General features: G+C 44.6%; 1 protein-coding gene across 1 annotated transcript; it reads right to left on the minus strand.

Annotated features, from left to right (window-relative positions):
* Positions 1-7454: 7454 nt before the first annotated feature.
* LOC125941143 (uncharacterized) lies at positions 7455-23032 on the minus strand. Its single transcript, XM_049658101.1, has 4 exons — positions 22832-23032; positions 21102-21194; positions 8159-8343; positions 7455-7484 (listed from the first exon to the last, which is right to left on the minus strand). Exons 1-4 carry the CDS (start codon positions 22842-22844, stop codon positions 7455-7457), a joined length of 321 nt encoding a protein of 106 aa, XP_049514058.1. The 5' UTR covers positions 22845-23032.
* Positions 23033-23257: the final 225 nt, after the last annotated feature.

Here is a 23257-nt window from a genome sequence, read left to right on the forward strand (position 1 = left end):
ACAACATCAGGTTGTTAATGAACCAGAGTGCCTCACTGCGGTGTGCCTTATGATCAGATCGTAGCGTTAGCGCATAAAACTGCAAAATTTATTTTAATTTGTCAGGATGGGTGGCGGCCTATATACGCTAATGCTTGATGTAATCCGTTGTGACCGACCAGGTTCGCCTGCCTTTTCTTATACAATATGGCCACCATGCAAGCGTAGCGAGCGGCGTCAAATGTACAAATGGCCAGTAAAGCCTCACCCACTGTTACTCGCAGAACATCGTACTTACGAGGACATCTGTTTTATTCCAGGGAAGCGCTTCGTACTTCGAAGCGATCATGATCACTTCCAGCCTGAAAGTAAAAAAAAATGTATTACAACCAATCTATTTAGATTTAGGTCATGCCGCACGCAATAAGTGAAAATACTTTGATGGGTACTTTTTTCTTGGCGTGTTAGATATGAGAGCGCTTAATGAGTGTTCCCCATGCCATCTAAAATTTTTGTGTGAAAGACGCAGCATTTTAACGAATACTTATTTGCCCTTATAATGTTAACTTATGGCGAGTTGTAGCACTGGATCCATATTTGAACTCAGTGCTTTATTTCAGAGTCCGTCGACGCCAACGCTTCCCTGTCTCCTGCCGGAGCGAGGCGAAGTCCTAAAGGATGTCATGCCTGTCCGCTCCGCTTATCGCTTCGCTAGCAGCGCGCCGCTCGCGTTGCGGCTGGCCACAAGAGATGTCCAAATGTTAAGCAAACGAGAGGGTGCAGTCGTCGTTGGTGACGGAAGCGGGGTGCAAGTGACTGCCTAAGTGGTAATTAGAATACAAAAATAGAGAAGAACCTTCGCATGTAAGCAGGCCCTCTCAATCTTGGGAGCCAAATTTTTATGGAAACAGCTAGATGACGTACTGTTTTGAAGGTTAAAAACGAGCAATAAAAACGAAAAATAATGTTAACATAAGAGCTGTAGCACTGGACCCGTATTTGAACTCTGTGCTTTCATTTCAGAGTCGCTCTACTTACTCAATCCGCTCTGCTTGGAACAGCGCAATGGAATAGATTGCCAGCAACGGGGCGCGCATTCCGATAGAGATTTAATGCAAGAACACCTGCTGTACCCTGCCTTGGCTGTGCAGTTAAGATGGTTGCTAATGCCATATTTTAACTTATGTTTGGCACAAGGCACCAGATGGTGCCCTGTCTTCTAAAGTCTTTGTTCCTGTTCGTGAAACATGGAATGCTGAAGCGATATGCACCAAGCTTCCAGCAAAGGTGCTCGCGTTTCACGTACGAAAGCTGAAAAACAGTATTCTGAAACTAAACATTGATTTAGGTTTCTTCATAATGCACTTGTATCCTGGCGTTTTGCAGTGCGCTCATGACGCTCCTTGACAGGAACTTACTCCTTCATTAGCTGTAGTCCTTCCAGGGTTGCATTCAGTTCAGATGCCGGCTGGAGGCCAATTATTTTTATTATCTTCATTGTGGTTGCAGTACTCTGAAACGCAAGTAACACCATTAGCGGGAATCATATTTCTGGACTGCTTAAACAATAGAATGATAAGACGGCACCGAAGTAATACACAAACGCTATGGGAATAATGCAGATGCGGCTTAAAGTTCGCACTCCCCACGTCATGTAAAATTGTCTTGTGCAAGATGCAGCATTTTAACGAATATTTATTTGCCCTTATAATCTCTAAACCATGGCCTTGAGCTCTAGCGCAGCTCTGTCCCGTAATTAACACAGATCACACGATCCACCAAATGCTGCGAATGGCGTCAGCACACGTTGTGACGATAATTACAGCGAAGCTATTAAGGGCTAGTTTCCCGAGGATCGTGTCCGCGTGTAGAAAAAAAAATATCAGCATTGCTTTGGTTCCATGTGCGTGGGGGTTTCCCGCCAGTTGTGCCTTATCACTAGTGTCAAAACATATGATGAATGGCCCATTGTTATACCCCTTGCCACCACTGATGCCCCTTTCAGAAGTGTCGAGATACTCGGTGGCGGCCGGTCCCAGCAATAGCTATGCCCGTTTGTCTCGTGACGTAGAGATCGCGCTAGCGCTGTTATCAGCAGTTGCCCTTTGGACTCGCTTTGGGACGGACGCTGGTTCAAACACATCTCCTAGGGCCCTGACAGCAATAGTGGATGCTGACGATGCCGTACAGTGTGCCACGGCTATGAACGCTGTGACCCATACGTTAGTCTGTGACAATGGGGCGGATTGGGCGAAAGAAACGCACTACTTGGCGATCGTGCCGGTTGAAATCAAGCCACCGGTGTCCTTGCTCTTTGACGAACATGCCGAACGGTGCTCAATATTTTCAATAACGATAATATATAAGTTCACTATAGCAATATTCACTATAGCAGACACACCGTAGTTACAGCTTCGCTGGCTTCTAACTTTCGCGGACAGGAAAGTTCCAGACATCACAGGGCGGCTGCAATTGTAACAAGCGCAAATTATCCAGCACGAAAGGTACTGGATCTACAGCAGCCCTGAGAACCGGCCATCTTTTCCTCGGGCAACTTATACCACAATATTTTATAATGCATTGATCTACACTGCCCTAGGCCTATATAGCCACGCATACAACTACAGCACTTCTCGTTGTGGAACTATGCTGTGTGCATAGTGCACGCCCAGAGCTATCATTCTCCGAATGCAATAGTGGAATTTATTAAACTCAGTTGTGACGACCAGGCTGGTGTCATCGTAGTAGGATGACGTACTGATTCCACCAAACCGTGGGTCTCTGCAGACAGCCTGGCCCTCTACAGCAGCAGAAACTCGTCCTCAGGATCCTGGCAAGTCTACAGAGCCTCCCACTCGTCTTCTCCAATATTTCTCCGGTGTAATGTGTGCAATATAAAGGAGTGACGCAATAAAATGATGTCCGCTGAGAGTAGCACCTTGTCCTGTCGTCTTTCTGGTGTCCATTGTTTTGCGCTAAACAAGGTAATTATGGGGGGGGGGGGGGGGGTGGCAATATACGTAGTTCTGTGCATGTATCTGCCGGTTTGTTCCCGTGTTAGCTTTGTGTTTTGACCTGCGTAGTCTTTCTGTTCTTGTAGTGTTCTAGGATGTCCGCGTACTTGGTTGGTATTCGTTTTTTTTTTCGGTGTTACCAAGAGGACGTTGTCCCTGCGGGGTGGCCTGGTGTACGTGATCTCGGTCTGTGGCAAGGGCCGCTTGGTTCACCATGAACGACCTATGTCTCGGTGTCCAGATGCACGTTTTTTGGGTGCGCTTGCCCCTGAATAGGTAAAATGCTGAGGAACATTCTTCCCATCCTGTATCTTCTGCAGGTTTATTGAGTCTCTGGCGGTGATGAATGTCTTGCCACATGTTTTGATAGCGAAAGCAGTAGCAGATTCCCCCGCTTCCGTAGTTTATTTAGTTCTCTGTCAACCACGTTCATAGCATGTCTGTTTACACTCGCATGTTTTGCCGCATCGGTGTATGTGATATCTTTCTCGTTGCGCTGTGCGTGCTAGTTTCTTCGGTGCTTGAGCTTGTGTGCGTTTCCTGTTACATTCAGGATGCATATTCCTGGGTATGTTGGAGACTTGAAATTTTTTTGTCCTATTTTGAAGGGTATACGCTGGGGTTGATGCAGGTCCAATGGGGTTAATTTTAATCTTTTTCGCGCAGCTCGCCACGGGTTCTCAGCCTAAGTCGCTGCAACTCCTAAGCCTTCCGCGCCTCAATCAGTTCTTCCTGTTATGTGAACAACCATAATGAGAAGCATGTCTGTCGACGCAGTTGGTGAGAGTCCCATGGCAAATTTAAAACTTTTGGTATGATGTTGGCCTTGTTCATGTCAATTTCTTCAATGTTTGTGGCTTCCATTGAGGACTAGGTGTCAATATAAAGAAATTAAATATGCACAAAAGGCAAGGCTATACCGCAATTTATTCTGCTTGTGGCAAGTGCTTGTATAGTTTTCCCCTTTAGTCCATGGTGTTTGATTATGGCGCTCCTGATTGTTTTGATTATGGCGCTCTTGATTGTAACTTGTGTCGACGTCGTGTGTAATTGCTACACCTCTGCTCCACGGCTTCATTTTTGTGCAGAAATATGCCGAGCGAGCGTACAGTTGTCTTGAAGAAGCTGGCACCTCGCACTGTAACCTGTGGGTCCGGTATCGCTTGAGGAGTCATCCACTTGCACTGAACCAGGAGCTCTAATCTGAGGATCAGATGAGACCACATTCCATAAGGTAGTCTTCCGTCGCAATGACCGCAATTTGTAACGCATCTTGTTGCCATCAGACTGAACCCCCTGTTGTCGAAACGATCAGATCATCCGCGTAAGGTGCACGTCTTATTCCCTCAATTTTGCGCCACCTCGCGGATCAGCAGCTCATTGCCAGGTTTAATAGCCGGGGCAACATAACGGATGCTTGGGGTGTACCCTTGATTGACACTTTGAACTTGTCGGATAAGAAGTTACTCGCTCCTACCGTTGCCGTTCTGTCCATTAGGAAGTATGTGATGTAACTGAATGTTCGCTCACCGCTGTGGTAAAGATTTAGGTGATGTAACATGTCGTGGAGGACATCATCGGACGCTCCCTTGACATACAATGCGAGGATTGTTACCTAAGGTGTGTATCTGTTGTTGATCAATTACTTGTTAATTTATTTGTACGAAGATGTCCTGTGTAGATAGATACGGTTTGAATTCGAACATAGTGTCATGCGGGTGTCCATTGTCCCGAGGTATGGCGTCAGTCTGTTCAACGCCGCGTGTTTATATAGTTTCTCTGCACACGATGTCACGAAAATGGGTCGTAGGTTTTGTATCTTGAGTGGCTGGTAGCGTTTGGGATGATGGTGAGATCAACGTATTTCCACAGCGCCGGCCCCTCGCCTTTTCCAGCATCCCTAAAGCACTCATTTTTACGCAACAAATACAAATTAGTTGATTTCATGATTTTGCGCGGCGTACCATAGCAACTATTAGGGATTTCATGGACGGAGGTGTTCGGCGACTTTGTTGTGATTGTCTTTAAAACGCGTGCACTCCCGTATTTTTAATATTGTTGCTATGCAATGCGCCTAGCGCTCCAAATGTCTCATGTGCTGGCTTACACAAATTTATTTTACGTTTTTTCGTTCGTGGTCTAATAGTTAGAACATCGAGCTTCAGTGCTGCGGTGTCATAGTTCGAAACGACTGAGATCTCGGCCTCTTGATGTATTTGTAGTGACAATGCCCCTAGTCAGCCATAAATGCCAAGAAACTGACAAACCGCAAAGGGGGGGGGGGGGGGGGATTAGAGTTAAAGAAAACTATGGCTTTTATAAATGTTCTTTGGTCTTAGAAGAAGAGGCACCGGGATGTCCCTCGTATACCCTCGATTTGGGCCCGTGGCGCCTCGATTGAGCAGGAAGCAAAACAAAATTCTACACGCACAAATAATTATGAATAAGCTCAGGTTCTTTCAAAGCGAAGCTGTCTGCTTCTACCTTACTTCTATACCCCGTTTAGCGCCAAGCCAATGGACTAGCGCAGGTGGCGTTTCTCGCAAGACTACATTGCGAGCTCACCATTATGCTCTGAGAAGCTGCAGAACTGGAAACTATGGGCGCCTTGACCAATGAGGAACACGTCAAAATATACCCTTCCGGGTTTTGTCTGCTACCGGCACCATCACCGACGCCTGCAGCATCCGTAGAGCGCCAGCGTGCGTCGTTGCGCCACGCAGCCCACATACAACTTCATCAAACTCAGCGGAACTCAGCTCAGCGGAGCTCAGTTGGTGAGACTACCTACGAGAGAGGTAACCAGTTCCACTCGCCCACTTGCCCAACAGCAGAAACTTTAGACGAACTGCGTTAAGTGCTCTAAGCAAGTAACGTACGACGCCGGGTAGCAACCATTGGACACAAAAAACGCTCGAGCAACTGCAACCGCAGCCAAAAAAATTGACGTGTTTTGGCTATAACACAGAACAGTGTTGGTGTTCCTGTGTGTGTATAGGTGTATTTGTGCGCACTTCCAGTTATTTATTTGTACGAAGATGTCCTGTGTAGATAGATACGGTTTGAATTCGAACATAGTGTCACATATGCCTGAACACAAGTGACCACCTTTGCGTAATCGAAGCTAGTTCGATGAACACAGATTCCCACAGGTGCGTTGCATCTGCTGCAACACTGCATGGTTCTGTCAATTCTGCTGCGGCACAGTGCTTTGAAAAGGTGCCTTGAACGCCTTTGTTATAGCGAATCGTTTTATTGCGGCGTCCGGCGGGTTTATGGTCAAGAAACACAATGTATGTTTCACAGGGTAGATGTCGCCTTTCTTAATGACACTGGGTACAGGCCACTTTTTAATGGGCCTCCTTCATACCAGCTTCCCTACAGTGCACGATATCTGAATTATTTCCGCCAGTATTATCAAGCTCAACGGTCGAAGGACGACGACGCTTGTGACACGATTAGCCGACGGTCAGGCCCACACCACTTTCTTGCCGCATCTTCTCCAGTCTATAGCACGGGCGTGGTATAATACGCCGCTGACTGACAGTCTGTTCATTGGGTCCTCCGAGTGGTTTACGCTGCGTGGAAAGTTCACTGCACTGCTTGATGATTTTGAGCCGTAGCATGTTTGTAAACGTCAGCTGATGTTTGCGAGTTAAGGGCTCTGCATGTAATTATGGAGATGTCACTATTTTCAGGTGCTGTACGAAGTGAGTGTATAAAACTTTTTGTGATGTCATCGGCTAGCTGAAGTCACAAACGAGCCTACAGCTGTAGAAAACAAAGTGACTCATGCCTCGTGTGCACGCGATGTCAAACGTATGTCGTACAACAATTGCAGTAAATTGCTTCTGCAAACGAGTGTTCTACGATCTTGTGTGATGCATGTCTTATGTCCTAGGTTAACCGCATTAGTTAAGAGTGAAAATTCGGTGAAACTACGAAGATTGTGTATTACTTAAGAGTGCGGCTTAAAGGCAGTCATTGCCATAAGCTACACATAAATATTCTTCTAAACTTTCTTTACGTTTTTCGATTGCTTGTGTTCTTCGGAAATGTTTGACGTTCGGTTATCCCGCATACATAGGTACCTCTGACCGAGTATAAATGGCGAGCGTAGACTTGAACATATTTTAATATCGTTTTAAAGTTTGCGGAACGACTGGCATATATGTTCGCATGCACCTCGCGGCATTCGCCATCAATATGGCGAGTTTAACGGTTGCTCGGACTCTCTTATGTGGCGGAGCGTGTTAAATTCAGGAATGTGACACATTCCTGTTACATCGTGTCACATTCCTGTTACATTCAGGATGCACATTCCTGGGTATGTTGGAGACTTGAAATTTTTTTGTCCTATTTCGAAGGGCATACGCTGGGGTTGATGCAGGTCCTCTGGGGTTAATTCTAATCTTGTTCGCGCAGCTCGCCATGGGTTCGCAGCCTAAGTCGCTGCAACTCCTAAGCCTTCCGCTCCTCAATCAGTTCTTCCTGTTTTGTGAACAACCATCATGAGAAGCATCTTTCTCCTTCTGCCTTCTGAACTTCTGACCTTCTGCCGGCTCCGCGAATACTGTCGATGTCATGGAACGGAATACTTGCGCATAGCACGACTATCACTACGGGATGCTGCTTCCTCGTTTTCATGTGCTGGTTGACTGGTCACTGGTGACCCAGCGTTCGATATGGTAACCCAACCAGCGTCTCCCTTGTAGCAACTGTGCCACTTTCCTGCTTATGCGAGATGAAGGATTTGTTATCAAAAGAAGCGCTCCGCCTTTGTCTGCAATGAAAAGCTCACCAGCGCTGACTGAATCGGAAACATCCTAGTCTGTATCCCTTTGTCGCGTCTTTTAATTACGTGGTTAACACAGGGCTTAAGCCGTGAACCAACAAGCTCAGACAGCATTGTGCGTAGGCAGGTTGATAACAAGCAATTGAAATGTACCAAGAAACAGCGCTGCGTAATGCTTCTATATTATAGAATCTTCCCCGCACCTCTGAATGGAACTGCTGTTTCTCCGCAGGTGCGAAGCGCTTCGCATAACCCTTTTACGTCATGCTGATTATTTTCGTGCATGTAAATTTTTCACCTGTGTAATTCTACTGGTATGGACGGAAATGCAAATTAACACTCAAAGTGGTTTGCGTGCTATTAAACCCACCTTAACTTTCTGTGCGCTTTGTTTGGTCAGATTCACTTCCGTTATTGCATGGAAAGAAGAGACTTTCCACTGTGGATTCTTTGCCACAGCTTCGAAGTAACTGAACTCCTGGTTCTCTTGCCACTGTATTGCAGTCATGAACTTGTCTTTCAACTTATCTTGAATCTTTTCCAAGGACAGCAGACCTGCAGCAGAAAAAAATAGTGGCACACCACGGTAAAGGGGGCGTTGTTACGCGCACTTGAGGCCACTGTACACACTCTACGCGAACACTCGCCGATATTGACGTCATTCAGTGGGTTCATGTTATTCGTGAAAATTTCTCGCATATCCCCTACAGTCATGAATTATGATCGACTGTCGATAAATGTATAAATTTACATAACCTATGAGTGTTGCAGACTTCATTAAGGGGAGATGTGGGCCTTTGACCGAATATTTTTTAAATCTTTATTCTTTTAGGTATAGCACTGGAAACTCGTATGTATATGTAATTCTTTATGCTTATTTCAAATATGAGGTCCATTTTTGTTTATCTCCTTTGGACCCCTTTTTTTATAGTGCCCTTTAAATATTTTCTGCACAGATTTGCACAATATCTTATGCTTATATTTCTCAAAATAGGGTATCAATGGCTTCTGTATGATTCAAGGAATGCCGTAAGACCAACCTTATTGCTCTACTTTACCTAGAACATGAGTTGCGAGGCTTTGAAGTTGAAACTCGTAGGAGTGTTTTGAAGTCTCGCAACTCGTGTTCTAGTTAAGGCAGAGCAATAAGGTTGGTCCTACGGCACTGCTTGAATCGTACAGAAGCCATTGATACCCTATTTTGAGAAATCTAAGCATAAGATATCTTGCAAACCTACGCAAAAAATTATTTCAAAGAAGCTCATATAAAATTAGAACCAAAGGAGATAACCCAAAAATGGACTACATATTCAACAAAAGCACACATCATTGCATATATGTACGACTTTTCAGCACCATATCTTGAAGAGTAAATTTTTTTTAATACCCACTTCCCCCCTTAAAAGCAATTCAAGATGGTAGAATGACATTCTACATTTTATGATGTCACCATAATTATAGAGTGAATAAGTATCTAATTATTGTGCACTCTATTGCGACACGTTTCTTCATAAAAAATAACTGAATCACTAGTGTCAATTACCTGCACAAGTTAATTATTGGTTGCAAGATTTACTAGAAAGAAAAATTATTTCGCAATTGCTACAGAAACGTCCCACGTCACACCTCCCGTGAAACACTGTAGTGCCTTCTCCAAAGCGGTCTTCGGTAGCGACAGATTTCCCTCAGAAGTGAAATGGAGGTACTTGAGGTAAGCAGAACGTTTAATTCACACTAAGATTAGATTCCTCGCCACAACTGTACCAAAATTGCAAGTCGCGTACACAAATGTGTACACCTTGAATGAAGGGGATATATGCCTTCGAGGACGACTAAGGCCAGCAAATTAGCTATATTATCGTTTTAGATACTTTAAGAGCTGAGAATGCCCTGCACTTCTCATGAGGTGGTATGTAGCATGCCATACACGCACTGCAAGATGATCATTGCAGTAACGGTACAAAATAATAGGTGTAGTTAACAGATGAGCAAAGCAAAGGTGGTGCGTGGTGCACTGGAAGAATATTGCTGTTGGGATAGTTAATACACATTCATTTGGAACGAATACAAAGCACACCGGCGTGTCTCTGTTAACTGTTATTCTTCGATCATTCAATTAGAGCACGACTGCGTCATTTATTCCGGAATACCTTCTTTAGGCATTTTTACCACATGTATTTGCTTTATTGAGAATTAGCGTAAGGCTTTAAACTGGTGCACCGAATTCCTCATGGTGCTGACCTTCGCAAGTATATGAGTGTCAAAAGAGGTTCTGGTTCTGCACATTTGGCTGCGATGTTCATCGCTTTACAAATGGCCAGTTGCTTTAACAAATACAACAAATTCTCATGTTCTGACTGGAGGTTCAGCGACAAATACAAAATATGCGGTAGAAAAGCACTCTCGCCGTCCGTGCAGACATATGTGTTAAGGGAACGCGAGCAGTAACAATTTTGCGGCGTAGCACGAATGCGTACACTTTCGTACTGCTCACTACACCATGTCAATATTGTCACGTGACTTGAGAGAGAACGGGCGACGCGACGTTTATTGAGGGTAGCGGGCTCTTGAAAAACGCGTCGCTGGGAGCTGGCTATAGAGCGGGGCATTATTCAGGACAGATGTGCAAATGGCACTTTTGAAACTATTGGTTTGAAAAGCGTCATAAATGAGCATCAACCGTCATTTCTCGCATAATTGCAAAGAAGCGAATACTCCAGTACGATCTAGTTTAGTGGTCTAGTCTGTAGTTGCTTTATCTGAACAGCAACAATCTCTCTGCACAGCTCCCCCACAAGGCTATCATGGTAAATGTAGCAAAAGCCGCACCGACCCATAGTGGGAACTTTCACTGCAGCCTATATTGCAAGCATTCGCAGTCTTATCCGCAATGGCTCATTCATTGCTTTTGAGCACTTCGTGACGCCAAATTGGTAGTGCTTCGCACACACAATGTGGGGTTACGCAGGAATCTATCCCCCAGATTCTATGTTTTCAACACAAAACGTTCCTAGTTGTTCCTCTCGTTAGCTTCATTGACGGTTTGCTTCGCTATTCACCAGTTCCGGTTAGCGCGAGAAAAACTATTTGTAATAACTGAAGTGCACCTTCATGGACTGTATTAAAGAGTTTAACAGCACCAACTAAACCGCAAAGCTCGACAAAAATAGGGTGACACGCGATGAGGGTGTCAATTTATCAGCAATTTTGGCGCTACTGCGTCGGTGAAAATTGGATCGCTTTATAACGCTAATTTATCGTGGTCCCGCATATTCTGTTTCAGCGAAACAGAACGAGACGCTACAGCTCTTTTTCTGCAGAAATATTGTACTTACCTCGCCCTGCTTCTTCACTTTCTTCTTCCCTAACGTCAAGATTTAGTAAAACTAAAACTGTAGTACACAGCTCATTCAGAGCCTTTGTTGTCTTCTGGAGCTTATCTTCATCACTTATCGCTTTTATTATGCAGATGATCGTACCTGAAACATTTTCGTAAATTTAGTTCACATCCGATGTTGCAAGGTGCCCCCATCCCAGACCCCTTATATTCAAGTGAGAAATCTATTGCACAAAAATCAAGAGGAAAATTTCATGCGAACGTTGCAGGAAGACGAGCGGATTATTACAAGCCAATCACCTTAATTCTCGCCCTATACCCTCACACTGTTTTCCCACAATGCGAGAAGGGGGCTTTTGTACTGCGCTACTATTTAGAACCTGCAACTCAACGTTAACTGTAGGAACAGTTGGTGAAACTTTTAGAAAATACCCGCCGTGGTTGCTCAGTGGCTATGGTGTTGGGCTCTGCTGAGCACGAGGTCGTGGAATCGAATCCCGGCCACGGCGGCCGCATTTAGATGGGGGCAAAGTGCGAAAACACCCGTGTACTTAGATTTAGGTGCACGTTAAAGAACCCCAGGTGGTCCAAATTTCCATAGTCCCTCACTACGGCGTGCCTCATAATCAGATCGTGGTTTTGGCACGTAAAACCCCATAATTCAATTTTTGTTCTATTAGAAAATATAGGGCTTGCTGGCAAATGTGTATGCCCGTTTTATTTAGACAAAATTACGTCGTCTTCAAGCGAGTACTTTGCTAAGCGACGTATATTCTGTAAACCGGAACAGTCACTTTTCCTGGACTATCCGCATCACGCTGAATACTTTTGGTTAGCAATAACATTCAGCGTGTGTGGAACAGTACTTCTAACGAATGCATAAAGTGCTTCAGATTTAGAGCTTGTGTAGGGCCATGAAAGTACGGAGCTTATGTTTAGTTTCGGACGTTGAAACGGATCAACCACCACCATTATTCGGTAGCCGGAAGGGGAAAACAAATACAGGTACGAGACCGTATACATTTGGAGGGGAGGCATTCCTAAAAAATTCACCTGTGGCATGTACCGAAACCCTAATGTATGACTTTCACCACTGCAATAGGCCAACCTTCTGCGGTAAAGGAGAAACGCAATAGAATTCACAAAATAATAGTTTAACTAATTCATTTAGGCCATACATTGTAGTTTAGGAATTATATTCCTTCACATTGCAAGGCGTACCTTATATGATAAATGAATTATGATAAATCTATTTTGCAAAAGGACTTCTACCCATACAGCGCGAGTAATTACAATGATATTTCAGGTATTCAGGTTTTAGCACAAATAAAGGCATGCCATTCGAGGCAAACTGTTTTTATTGCCAAAGCCAGTAAGCAATTTTTAAAACTTTTTTTTGTCGGTGTGGTCTTCTCGGAACTGTGCACGCGCAAGACTGATTACTAGACGCGATGACACTGCGATGTCTGCAGAAGGAAGAAACACAAAGGGCATCGGGATTATGAAAAAATCTTAGCCTATGGAAGAGATGCCGAGGACGGATATAACGATAAGATTTTTTTTTCCATTGTTGGTCTTGGTCACCTGGAATGCCACGTTTTCCCCTACTGCAGTGCAGGGATTTCAAGCCGTTTGCGCGACGTTGTTTCAGGGTGGCTCATTGTTGCATGGTAGGCACGTTGTGGTAAAGAATGCCGACAATGGTGTCACGACGCTGGCATGCTTTAAAAGGGCAGATATTTTTTTGGACATCCTCAAAAATGCAGTGGCTCCTACCACTCAGACAGTGATGCTCGCGTTGCTGCGCGTCACCATTTCAAGAGAGCATACTGGCCGATATTAACATCATTGACTAGGCTCACGTTAATGGTGAAGCAATCTCACACATGCGCTTTTGCAGACGAACAAGACCAGAAAGTTTGCTTTTTTTAGACATTTTAGGAACTGAGAATACACTGCACTTCTCATGAGACAGCGTGCAGCATCCCATACACGCAGCGTCACTACTCAACAAACGCTAACTGGAAATATAAAAGCACTTATTCTCTGGCGCAAAGAAAGGTAATCACAATCGCATAAAATACAGCAAAAAAACTTTCCCTGCTCCGGTTTTCGATGAGGATAGCTTGATGGCTTTGTTTATATGGCATATCCTCAAAAATACAGCCCCATATATTTGTATTTTTTATGCAGCGCAAGTAGAAACACATACAGACTAATACAAGCTAAATGGCGAGTGTTATGGATATAAGTTGTTAACATGCCATAATTAGTATTATACAGACTCCGACTGTGCGTGCCCTAGATTGATCAGGATATATTACCTATATATTACCAAATGTACCAATATGACGGGAATAATGCGGGTGCCGTTTTTGGGCCATATGTACTCGCAGCACCAAATATCGAATAACCTCTAGCATGAATGAGAACTGCGTTTTCAAGCAAGTTCAACTCGAAGCCGACATTACTATCATCTCTTTCGGCAGGGTAAGCCTCAGAAATGATGCGTAATTTTTATCACCACTAAATTTTTTATAATCCTCTTAGCGGGAAAGGGCACACCGCAGTTTTCCGGCTCCCCTACTTCATATTAGTACTCATGTTTTAGACAGTTATTTGTTAGTGGCCGTCATGGCAGACGGCTCACTGATATGTTTAAGCACGTCACCCATCAAATTGCCGGCGTTCCATCCGCCCAGGCTGAACAGCGCTAGCAATGCGTTTGTCTGGCCGCTATAATGGGTAGACCATAGACAACAGCAATGCTTTCTCTTTCTGAGACCTGAAGAAAAACCCGATGAAGTATATCATGTGTGGTAGCTAAGACCGCTGAACATTCATAAAACGTGAGCCCGAGTATCAGAGCAAGTGCGAGAATCAAAAAGCCGGTAATCCATATCGCTACCTTTTCTCTAATGATAAGTTGATTAGTTATCATGATCATCATCATCAGCAGCAGCAGCCTATATTTATGTCCACTACAGGAAGAAGGTCTTTCCCTGTGATCACCAATTACCCCTGTCTTGCGCTAGCCGATTCCAACTTGCGCCTGCAAATTTACTAATTTCATCACCCCACTTAGTTGTCTGCCGTCGTCGACTGCGCTTCCCTTCTCTTGGTATCCATTGTGAAACTAATGGTCCACCGGTTATCTACCCTACGCATTGCATGGCCTGCGCAGCTCCATTTCTTTCTCTTAATCTCAACTATAATATTGGCTAACCCCGTTTGCTCGCTGATCCACACGGCTCTCTTCCTGTCTCTTAACCTAACCTTTTTCTTTACATCGCTCTTTTTGCGGTCAAGAACCTGTTCGAGGGTCCAGATTCACAAAGCTTATATTTCACAAGTTCGCTTTGCCATTGGCTAGCCGCCTTCGCTAATGATATGGCTGGCATCCTGATTGGCTAGAATTCCGTCTCACGAAAAATTCTAGCGTAAGAAGTTTTTGTGAATTCGGCCCCAGATTCTTTGTTAACCTTGAAGTTTCTGCCCCATATGTTAGCACCAGTAGAATTCAATAATTGTACACTTTTGATTATAGTTGGTAGCTAATAACAATTGGAAGATTTTATGCTGCTCACAATTGACCCCGAATTAGAAGAAAGAGCAGAAATTAATTCTATTGAGTACTGCGGAAAAATTTTTAATCTGTTCTCGAAACTGAGTAGCTGGGGAGTGCCATGAAGTAACTGGAAATATCTGGCGACCCTTTCTGGAGTCTATCGGTTACACAAGGCGCACCACCTCTTGGTTAATGAAAAGGGAAGCGCTAGCAAAGCCTGCAGTGCCGCGCGAAGCGAAGAAGCTGGCAATATTCTATTTCTTGAGCATGGGCGTCATAGTTACGCAAAATAAAATGATAACTTCAACCACGAAAAAAGTCTAAGATTCAAATAGCCGCTACAGAGCAGCCTCCATGCAAACTTTCGCGCCCGAAATACGGATGTTTGTATTACGAAGACCTTGGAGAAGGAAGCTTTGCAACAATAAAGCTGAAAAAGAGGCAAAAGAAAAAAAAATGTGGTTGATCCCTCTTATATAGGAATCGGTATAGAACACGAAAGTGAAACGTGTCTTCACAGAAGTAGTGTAATGTTTATTGCACATTGATATATAATGTCTATTGGTGTTTTGTGGCTAAAGCGCCCTTAGGCGTTGATGCACCCACGCTGACGCCTGGTGGCACGTCTCCTCCATCACGACTACCAACGTCGATGACCATGAGCAACCGTCGTGCATATGGAAGCTGCACTACGCTGCACACGCTAGCACAACGCGAAAGACGAAGCACGTAACTGACACACTAATACAACGCGCAAGACAAAGCACGTAACTGAATCGTCACCGAGTCAAATCAGCGCGTACAGCGCGTCGTAATTGCAGCCTCCGCGATCAACTTCAGAAACATTTTCAGAGCTAATTGCGGAGGCCACGCTCCGCTGTGCTGAGTACGGTGAACGCCACCTAGGTGGCGTTGGTAGTGCTTCTTCATGCCAGCGTCCCTTCGAATGCTGGCATCGAGGCGTCGTAGTGCTGAGACCACCGAAGCGTTCACTGTCGGTGCGCGTTAGTGTCATAATGCAGTACTTCTCTTTTCTGCTCGTAGGCGGCGGCACCGCCCCGAGCAAGAGCGCGGGTACACGGAGGAGTGTTAGATATATAAGGCGCGTCTGCGTAGCTCTCTGCAAATGCGTTTGTGGCGCAATGGGTTAAACGCTCGGCGATCTATCGTCGCGGACCGAGAGGTCGTGGGTTCGATTTCCAAATTTTGCATGTTTGTGGAACTTTTTCTTCTGGTTTCTTTCTTTGTATTATGTTCGTGTACATTGTAAGCTGACGTATTTCCGTGACGGAAATACGTCAGTGAAGTCTTGGTGGACCCCGGCATAAAACACTTTCGTGTTAAAAAAACACCGACTTTATTGTTTTAAAGAAGTGCTGCATGACTAAAACAATGACCACCAGTGGGGCTTGGGCACGTGCGAGCGCTGACACCTTATCCTATAATAACCTGATGGACGTGTTTCCTTATGTGCGAGATAAACAAAAAATCTACATTTTCCTGCCCTTCAGCCTTGCCAACATTGAATCAGTAACTGCTACTTATTTATAAGCAATTTATCTTGCAGCTCACTCAATGTAGTTGGCCCTCAATCAACACGGAAAAAAGCAAACCCCCAGCCCTCTAACACGGGCAAATAAACCAAAAGTTGTGTACGTAGGGCTTTTCAGAGACTAAGAAATAAAACGACTTGCCGAATTTTCATTCCCCTTCGCTTTCGTCGCTACCAGTGTCGATATGACGATTGAAAAAAAATGGGGGGGGGGGGGGCAACTACGCTTTAGAACACAAACCTTGTGTGCAAAGCCTCTCCGTAAGTGCACATCTAACCGCTACTGATGCCGGACGTTTTAGCGCAGGAGGGCGGAAAATGGCAAAGAGCACTTAGAACAGAAAAGCCTCGTTATTTCGTCATCATGGCATAACGAAATTGTGTTCTTGAGTGTTTCATATACCGACAGTCATATGGGGTGTACACAACACTTAGCTTTTTGCATAACATAACCAATCTCATTTTTTCAACGCAGGCAAGATGCACAATAGCTTCTACGGCATAGAAAATTATTGTGTATTTGACAGATCATTCAAAATAAAACTCCTTTCACACTTTTTTAAACCATTACACATTTTTTGCTGGCAGAAACAGGCGGCCGGAAAAATGGCATTCAGCGATTTTCTAATTTGCGCTGCCTATGCGAGTTTCTCTCCGAATTAGTGATATGCATACTTGACCATGGTGAATTACTGTGAGAGCGTATATAGTCTATCTCATACACGTTTTATTTGGAGCCATCATCAAAGCATTTTGCAAAACGCTATAAATTCGTGCTTACACGCAGGAAGTTACGCATATACCCTCTTTTGCTGAAATATCCCCCAGATCATCTCCTCACGTCAGTTTTATGTATGCGAGAAAAACTTTTATTTCTCCGGACTGCAGCAGAAAGCAGCGAAAGGCGGTGGGGTGTTCAGCGCCCCGAGGCCTTGTTTTTTAGCATCGTGTAACCCGAAGCCACGTTCAATCATGGCTTGCGTTTGTTTCTCGAATTCCATCAACTCAGAAGCAACAGGAAGCGCTGCAGAAGAAAACATGTGATTTTATATTACAAGGCATTAGCGCACAAGATGTACCAGCCTTGTAGTGCACGCAATGTCCACTGCAACTCCGTGTAGAGGTGGCAGTATGCAAACAGGGACGAACGAAATGAAGCTCCTGTACCTGGATTTTGCTGAACAGGCGTTATGACATAAGGCATTTCAAAGCGCGACGTTTTTTTTTTTTTTTTTTTTTGGTAGACATGGCTTTGAACCGAGGGGATGAATTATATCAGCTATATCATCATAATCAGCCTATATATTTATGTCCACTGCAGGACGAAGGCATCACCCTGCGATCTCCAGTAACTCGTGTGGAGTCTTTGAAGGAGCTGCTTTCTGATGCGGGCGGACGGTTAGTCACGTGGTATATTTAATTTTTGTGGCGTTCTTGTATCAGCCGAGAAAAATAAACGGGCGAACGCTACTTGGCTGCAAACATGCCAGTATTAGGTTCCCTTAGAATTTCTTCACTGACCGCAAGCCATTCAGAGCGGTATTTAAAAATGTGGCTAATTTTAATTCTTAAATTGAACGGCATCAACAAAAACTTCCGGCTGCTCTACCTGTCGATGTGTCGATTCATCAGACGTCAGCGGTAATGGCACACTCCTGTGCTCATCAAATTAATTCTCTGTATGTATAAATTGAACGCAAGCGCCGTGGGCAGGTAGTGCACATCAATTGCGCTAAGGAGTTTTAGTTCTCGTCTCGAAGCAATTCAGTAGGAGAATAGATCAGGAGACGTGTTGACGTCCACGTCAACAGAAGATGATTTGATTGCGTCATAAATAACCAGCGCGAAAACACACAGACCATGAGAAGAGAGCAATAGCATGCGCTCTACTTAGAACTTTGTTTGATTGTAAAACAAATATATACGTATTCATAAATAACGAGGACGGCTCTTTTTTTGTCCGTGTCTGTCGCTGTTCCGCGTGTCTGTGAAGTGCCACAAAGCAATGACAGGAAGCCTCTTTCCTGGTTCTGCCCTATCTCGCACGCTTGATATTTACGATTTGAATTTAAAAATTATGGGGTTTCACGTGCCAAAACCACGATCTGATTATGAGGCACGCCGTAGTGGGGGGCTCCGGAAATTTGGACCACCTGGGCAACGTGCACCGAAATCTAAGTACACGGGTGTTTTCAGTATTTCGCCCCCATCGAAATGCGGCCGCCGTGGCCTGGATTCGATCCCGCGACCTCGTACTCAGCAGCCCAACACCATAGCCACTGAGCAACCACGGCGGGCACGACTTGAATGTACATTTCGTGTGTTATAAGTTAACAGTAACAGACCAGACACGATTTGAATGTACACTCACATTGTGTGTCTGGTCTGTTACTGTTAACGTATAACACGAAATATTGCAACGGTAATAGATAAGACACACAATGTAAGTGTACATTGAAATCGTAAATATCTTGTGCGCAAGATAGCGCAGAACCAGGAAAGAGGCTTCCTGTCCTTGCTTTTTTGCACTTCACAGGCACACGGAACAGCGACAGACACGAAGCAAAAAAGAGCGCTCCTCGTCATTTTTTTATGAATACATATTTGTTTTTACAATCAAATTTTAAATGCACGTAGAGTGCACTATTGTTTTCTCGTGGTCCGTGTGTTTTCGCGCTGGTTATTTATGACGCATCGAAACATCTTCTGCGCTTCTACCATAATTTCGCATCAGAGCGAGTCGTGAGGTGGCATGCACCGATTTCAAGTTTCGAGTTAGCCCCCGTTCTTGGCCGTTTGCGAACGGCTACAGTTCTCAGCGACATGGTTACCTTTAAAAATTACTAATATCGTCCTGCTTTCTTACCCGCTGATAGTCAGCTTTTAGCTAATGCACCAAGCGGGCTGCCATGCCATGGCTCCGTACACGAACGCAACAACGTTTGTTGCATTTTGTGGCGCCTGCTTTACCCTCAGCCACTTCCTGTTCATGCTTCAACCCTTTCCCTTATTTGCATCGTGTCTTAAATAAAAATTAGATTCTGGGGTATTACGCGCCAAAACCACGATGCGATTATGTGGCACGCCATACTGAAGGACTCTGGATTAGTTCTAATCGTCTGGAACTCTTTTAACATGCGCTCAATGCACGATGCACGGGTGTTTTTGCATTTCACCGTCATCAAAATGCAGCCACCGTAGCCAGGGTCCGATTCCGCAACCTCGTGTTTCGCAGCTTAACTCCAAAGCCATTAAGCAACCTCGGCGGCATGCCCAAAATCAACAACACCACTGTATGAAATACCGCAATGAAGGCTATGGAATATGCGATACAACCAGTTTTTCTTTACGGTTAGCTCAATACAAGTACAGGCGCTTATTTTCGTCTGCCTGCAGAGCAGCACAGACAGCACTGAAGGAAGTTGTACCCACGCCATTGCGTTCAGCAGGACAAATTCAGAGAAACTGAGCTACCGCATATAAACGTAGCCACGTTTTTGTATTAAAAGATTGACTTCAACAACAACAACAACAAAAAAACTCGCTTGTCTGCAGTGCTTCTGGTTGCTTCTTCGTTCACGGAAGAAATAAAGGAAATCAGTGTAACAAATGTCACTCTTTTCACGACTTTGATGAGCGGACTGTCCAGAAGGGGTTGAATTGGACAGCCGATGTGAACGAGAGGGGGTGCATTCGCAATTCCATGAATCGACACCGTGCGCATGCTTCGTTGCAAGTTGGCTAGCGCAAGTTTGCAAGTTGCGAGTTGGCAAGCGCTCGCAGGTGCCGCAATATTGAGTTCCCGCCTGTTGCTTGTACCTATATATTGACAATTATGTTATGGTGTTTTACTAGTGCAATATGTGAACGCACTTGTATGTAACGAGCTTGAGGTAGATTTGCATGGATATATAAGGGAACCAGAGTAAGGCCTAAGCAATATGCAAATCAAAGTGCTATATATATCATTGAGAAAATGTTTAGTAGGATCAAAGCAAATGTTTCAAATGATGACATTGGTCCCGTAAAGAACGTAAGACAAATTTCTTAAAACAGACAAATAAATATCATTTGTGTATCTTTCCACTATATGTCACTATCTCTACCGGAACTCTCTGGAACGTTGGAGGAGCTTTTAGCAATGCGTGAATTTACGAAACTGCAATATTTTTTTTTTTGGAGCCACGCCAGTCAGCACCGGATCGCGCGTACTTAGCACACTAGTAAATGCACATGCCGTGTCCGTCGCTGCTGATTTGTTTAATGTTAAGTTTTCTTTGACGATTCGGTATCAGTGGATAACGGCTGGGAGACCAACACGAAAGGTGCCTGCTAAGAATACCAACATGAAGACACTTTCTCACTATAGTAAGCGTCTAAATCAAGCTTCTATAAGTTATTTGCAAATAAAAAGGTAGTGACGTTTCACTTCGTGAAAGCGGGCTACGCGCGAGCGTATGAACGACGCGAATATGCACAGCGAGCACCATGGCGTCGAAGCCCGAACGAAAAGGAACCAAACCCGGTGGTGCTCTTCACCTCCAGGCGCCTTCTTCCTCAGGCGCTTGCTTCCCTCACGGTCACACATAACTCGCCGATTTCACAGGAAGGGGCGTCTTATACGCTCACGTGTAAGAAAACCACACTGCTGCACGGGATCGCATTTGATGCGCAAAAGAGGCACACACACGAAGCACTATGTGTTCGGCATGGGCCCATCTATGCATGTGCTCTCTTTGTGTTGCGTGGATGAACGTGCCGTCCGTTGGCGCGTAACTAAACTAACCCCACTCTAATTCCCGTTACTATTTATCGCTCCGCGAATCTTTGCGATGCGTCGTGTTGTCAACTCTCACCTGTAATGGCTGGAGCTCTCGTGGTAGTCGAGGTGGTTGTCTTCAGCTGTGCTGGAGTAGTCCCCGCTGTCGGGATGGCCGTGGATGTCGGGCCTGTGATACAATATAGGCAAAGTTATAAGACGCCTTTCAATATATTTGCAACCAGATATACATACGTCCTGCAGTGGACATAAAATAGGCTGATGATGATGATGATACATCAAAATTAACATTTTTTCCACTTTTCCTACACTATGCAGGCTCACTTCATGTACTGGAGGCAGACATGCAATCCCCACGAATCGGACCGCAGCAGCTGCTAATCCCACACCGTCCCTTTGACCTCGAAAACCATGATATTCCCGTTTTACCAGAAATAGGATGTGTTCTGTCGTTAATCAGTTCTTGAAGCGCAAGCCTTAAGGCCCAATAGAAGCCGGACACAAAAATTTCTTAATATTGACAAATAAATATGCTTTGTGTAGCTTTCCACTATATGCCACTATCTCTACCGGAACGCGCTGTAACGTTGGAGGAGCTTTTAGCAGTGCGTGAATTTATGAACTAAAATGTATGAATTAAAATAGCCCTTGGAAACCAGTCACCTAATATTGTGTGGCTATGCATGCCTTTGGTAATCTGCCCGTGGGATGTGGAGTTTTCTCAAGCCGCGCTGACCACAATACTCACCACATCGTTAAATTTAGAGGTAGCTGTATCGCTTCCCTTCCTAAAACGTAACATGCGTTTTTTTTTTCTGGTGGTGCAATGCTTGAATAACGTTGCCTATACATAATATTACAGAGCTCGTTCACTAATTTTATTATTTTTACGCTATACAAATTTACAGATCTTTCAAGAACGCAGGCCACATGCCCTTGAAATAGCCGCGTGCGTTTGAAGGGCTGGTAGGTATCAAAGAATGCAAACGCTTGCTGGATTCCCAACTTACTGAAAATATTCACTATAAAATGCCTCATTTCAAGCATTTTTTGAAAGCAAATTTGAAACCGTGCAGTGATATTCACCAGAACCCTCACCCGTACACACCAGAAACGGGTTTAGATACACAAATTCCTATACTTCCTAGAGAACCAAGTTATAGTTACTATAGTTATAAGGTGTTCCCTATGTAAAGCTACACCCGTGTTCTTGAAAATGAACGCCTGTATACTCTCAAAAGCAATGTAAAGCAAAGCACGTATGAGCGTTATCCAGTTATTCGGGGACAACATTGCGAGAGAATTTCACTCTTTCGATTCGTTCTATAAGTTTAGGTTGTGTTATGTTAAGGTTAGGTTAGGTGGGGCAGCTTGCCGACAGTAGTGCGATAGTCCTGGTATGCTCGTATACGCCACGTGTCGCCGACCAGCAGACAAGTTCACACATAATGCGAGCTTTATTTAAAACTATTCACAGGGCCACCTAATTATTGCGGCGTCAGCGACCGAATGAACAAACGCCTAAATAGCGCATGTGCACAGGAATAAAGCGCCTTCTTTGTAAAGATACACCCGCCCCCATAAAACCCAGCCCGCTCTATACTCTTGAAAGCCTTCGTAAGCACAGAATGTAAGAGCGTCATTTGCGCTCGTTATCGTGGCACAAGTTCATGTGCAGAAACTTGTCGCAGTCTACCAAGCGACACGCAGTATTTAAGTCGTATAACCCTCCCCTCCTTCATTCCCCCTACCTCTCAGTCAATGCCGCATAACGCCGTTTAACGAAGCTTGAAGTTTTTCACTTACGTTCTGTCGTCATGAAAATGTAGCCCAGCGCCAGGGCTACGATGCACAGTACGATGACTGTGCTGGCCACGTACTGTGACCGGTCGCTGCATTGCCAGTTAACAACAGTAGGTTAATTTAGCTTGCAACACTTCTCGACGGAGCCTGCATTATGCATGCAAAATGAATCTTAATCTAGCCGCCCCCTCTCATGTACCGAGGGTATTACGTTGGGCCATTAAACTAGAGAATGAGATTTCAACTGTTTAGGAAGCTGGGAAGTTGAGACCCCCGTTCGTAAAGCATTGGCGATCATTATTGATGTTATAAGTGCAAGGGCGAATATGGCCAAATAGCGCCAAGTCTATGGCGACTAGCTGTCAGTTTCAGTTTATTATTGATATAAGATGCATGGTTGGTTGTTAGTAGTAAACAGGCGAGGTTCTC

The sequence above is a fragment of the Dermacentor silvarum genome, chromosome 10 (assembly GCF_013339745.2).
Source record: "Dermacentor silvarum isolate Dsil-2018 chromosome 10, BIME_Dsil_1.4, whole genome shotgun sequence".
Taxonomy (NCBI): Eukaryota; Metazoa; Arthropoda; class Arachnida; order Ixodida; family Ixodidae; genus Dermacentor; species Dermacentor silvarum.